Here is a 3,812-nt window from a genome sequence, read left to right as displayed (position 1 = left end):
ATATTATAATTCCTATTATATTACTTAAAAACCCTCTTAAACAATCAACCAGCCAACCAATTTTAAAAATCCGCTTAAAGGCCATTGTTCATTGGTATTTTCAAATAATGTGTGTTTTAGACCCTATTCTACATGACCAGTCCAGAAGGGGTTGAATTTGCTTTCATCTGAGCCCTGTGCACTCCCAGCATGGGGGAGAAAGGTTTAAATAAAGGAATTTCTTTTTCTCTTCACTCTTCTCTCCTTCTTCCAACCATAGCGTAAGGAGGAGGTCAGATTCTAAAATTACTGTTCTGGTTTTAAATTGAATATTGAGTTTTATTATTTTAATACACTGACTTTGTATTGAGTCTTTCAAAGAACAACAATAAAATACAGGTATTTGTAAAAAAAATCTTCTCAAAACAGAATTCCTTTACTGAGCTGAGTACAAGAATGGACGCATGTATAATCTGGAAGATTAATAAACTTTATGCTATTTTGTGGAATACATTTGTAATCTTTAAACTGGATTTTAAAACAACAACTACGGCCTTTTGTGTTTGAAAGTACTGCGTGCCTTCTAAAGGAGCCACAGTGGTGTAGGGGGGTAAGTGCAGGGCTGCTAAGTGAAAGGTTGACGGTTCCCGGCCACCAGACGCTCTGAGGGAGAACTATGAGGCAATCTACTCAACGGAAGCTGTCAAGATTTACAGCCTGGAAATCCAGTGGGCTGTTGCCTTGAGTTCAAATCAGCTCAGCGAAGCGGGTTTTGATGGGTCATGCTTTGCTTCTGATTTCTCTCGCTTTATGGACTTTTGGGTTATGTCTCAAAGAACCTCTCCCTCGGGGATTATTGGGGAAGGGAAGGTGAGGGACCAAGTCCCCAGCCCTCCTCTACTTCCACTTTCACTAGAGCCCCAAAGTTTTACCTGCTTTTTATTTTGGAGAGGGTGCACCTGCTAATATGTGTTGTTGTTGTCAAGTGTCGTCGAGTCGTAGGCGACTCATAGCGACCCTATGAACGAAAGTCCTCGACCCTTGTGTGACTTTCATCCTTTCTCCATGTTCATAGGGTTTCCGGAGGCGAGCTATTACAGAAGTGGATGCCACTTCAAAAATCACCAACATGATTGATAAAATTTTGTTTTATAAACAACTTTTCAGGAACATACCTTCTTTGCAAAGAAAAATAAACTTCAGTCATTAAAAATATACCATAACAGTGGAGTCTGACTAAGAAATACTCCAGGGGGGCTTCCCATGACCACTTGGCCCTTGAGCTTGCCCACAGTCTCCTCAGGGGCGGTGTCCACGGTGCTTCACACCAAACCCAAGAGCAGCCATGCGGAGCACAGGTCAGAAAGGAGAAGTATCTGACTCTGATGTGTTAATGATGCTCTCATCTCTTGGCAAACTCCAACAATGACTCTGTAATTCTTTTTTTCAGAGAGCTGGATTGAAAGATGTCTCAACGAAAGTGAAAACAAACGTTATTCCAGCCACACATCTCTGGGGAATGTTTCTAATGACGAAAGTAAGTGCTTGGAATTCATTCTCTCACAAAATCCTATACATCTTACATCCTGATGGAAAGATTGGTGTTTGGTTCAAAGCTTATAGACCAGTGAGGGGCAAATGGAACAGCTGTTGGTGCCCTGACTAAATACTTCAGAAACTCCCTGTAGTATGCCCCCACTCAGAGACAGAGGAAGCTGGACAGGTGGGCATGGAAGCCAAGGCCACTGTGAAAACTCCCTGTGTGGACTCTCCCTCACAGGTCTCTGCAGGCCCTACAGGTGATGCTCCAATGGAATGAATTTTGATCCCCCATGGGAAAGGTCACCCTTGGCGTCACTTGAGCATATAGGTTTAAAGTAGCTGTGCTCTGGGCTTGTTGAAATAGAAAAATTGTGTCTAGGTCTTGGACTGAAGAAGTGGCGTTAAGTGAAACCTAGAAACAGATGTTTCCACTTTGCCCTGTTTTGTATCAGATGTGGGTGTTTAAGTGTCTTATTTCTGAAATCAGCATAATTGAGGCTTGTATTTGGTCCTTAAAAAAAAAGATATCATCCAGTTGCCAACAAGTCAGTTCTGATTCATGGCAACTCATGTACATCAATGTAGAATGCTTGACTCTCCAGGGGCTTTTCAGAGGCAGTAAATTAGGGAGCTCAGGTGGCTTAATGGTAAGGAGCTATGATGCAATCCCAAAGGCACAGGTTCAAATCCACCAGCGGCTTTGTGGGAGAAGGATGGGCAATCTCCTCCCATGTGATTAAACTGCCTCTGAAAACCCCCTGGGGGCTCAGGTACAGGTCAATTCCGACTTGATGGTACACAACAACAAGAAATTGCAGGGAAGGAAATTGCCCATCTTTCTCCCTCAGAGCAACTGGTAGATTTGAACTGCATGTCTTCAGGTTAGCAACACAACTCCTGTAGGATTTTCAGTGGCTGAATTTTTAGGAGTAGATCACCAGGCCTTTCTTTCATGGCACTTGTGGGTGAACTTGAACTATTCAGTTAGCAAGCAAGCACCTTTGCCATCCCCGTATGTGGGCACTCTGATTGCCTCTTGCACACTACAGAAGGTGGTTGGTTTGTTAGAAATGCTGTTTCTAAGCAGAGCCAAAGTCCCAGAAGTTATCTCTTTCTGAAGTTTCTGTCTTTAGTCCAGTTTTCTCAAAGCCTGGGCCAGAGGCCAATGGCTCCATAATCCTTTATGATGTTAGTTAACCTGAACAGCCTGTTTCTGTGTTGCTATTCTATCCCTGTCGTTTCATCTCGTTTTGTGAAATGAAGATAAAGTCAATGTAAAGTGCACAAATCTCATGTGAATGATCTGCTCAACTTTATTTTTGATATCTTATATTCATTTCATGCACCCAGGGAAGACTCTCTCTCAGGTCCCCATCCTTCTCCCTAACCACTGTCTTGACTTTTATTACCATAAATCAGTTTCACCTGGTTTTAATATAGAGTGGGTGCTTGGAATCCTGGAATCTTGATTGTGTCTGTATTGTTCTTTTCAAAATAGTATCTGTGAGATTCTTTCATGTTATTAGGTATAGTAGTGGTACCAGTTCTTTCTTTATGTATAATATTTAGCTGGGTAAAATACAGCACAGGAGGGGAAGACCCTCTATGAGGTGGATTGATTCAGTGACTGGGGTAATCGGGATGGGTGTGTCCGAGGCAATGTGATTGGCACAGAATAGAGCAGGGTTTAGGGCTGTTGTATATAGGGTCACTATGAGTCTCAAGTGACTCGACGGCACATAACAACAACAACATGTCCACATGGCCAACTATGCAGATAACAGGAGCTCTTAGCTTTGCTGGATTTATTGTTTTCTATTTTTTTCAATCTTCCTTTCTCAGTTCTCCGCCTGGCTTTGTCACAAGCCCTGTCCTCTCTACTTGGATCATCTTCAGGGTCATATTCAGATCCTGAGCTCATCGCTTTACTTGGCTTTTTATCTGAAGTTTTTCCTGCGTCTTTCACACTTGATATCTTTTTATCAACTTCCCTGCCTTCACTTCCTCTTCCTTCTCTTCTTCACACTCACCTTCTTCCTCTTCCACCTCAGGGTTTTCTTTCATTTCTATCTGCACCATATTTCCTTCTTCTCTCTCCTGATCACTGGCCACAGCTTCCCAATCATCTAACCCACTATCCTCAGGTTCAACAGGACGTTGCACCTCTTCTCGGTCAGGTCCGCCCTGCTCCACAGCATGGAGTGCAGCACTTAATTCTCAGCCACTTGTTTATCTTCTAGATGTTGTGCTTTCTCCCTTTATTTTATTTTCATAAATTGGCCTTTTCTTTG

General features: G+C 42.7%; 1 protein-coding gene across 1 annotated transcript in view; it reads left to right on the top strand.

Annotated features, from left to right (window-relative positions):
- Nucleotides 1-3,812, top strand: part of RFX4 (regulatory factor X, 4 (influences HLA class II expression)) — a 292,151-nt gene that overhangs the window by 55,926 nt on the left and 232,413 nt on the right. The window contains exon 2 of the mRNA XM_006897540.1: nucleotides 1,430-1,516. Coding sequence (XP_006897602.1) covers nucleotides 1,430-1,516 — 87 coding nt within the window. The remainder of the gene's footprint in view (nucleotides 1-1,429; nucleotides 1,517-3,812) is intronic.

The sequence above is a fragment of the Elephantulus edwardii genome, unplaced genomic scaffold (genome assembly GCF_000299155.1).
Source record: "Elephantulus edwardii isolate Elephantulus edwardi_28Jun2011 unplaced genomic scaffold, EleEdw1.0 scaffold00211, whole genome shotgun sequence".
NCBI lineage: Eukaryota > Metazoa > Chordata > Mammalia > Macroscelidea > Macroscelididae > Elephantulus > Elephantulus edwardii.
The sequence above is the reverse complement of the archived record's forward strand: the minus strand, read 5'-3'. Positions and strand labels throughout refer to the sequence as shown.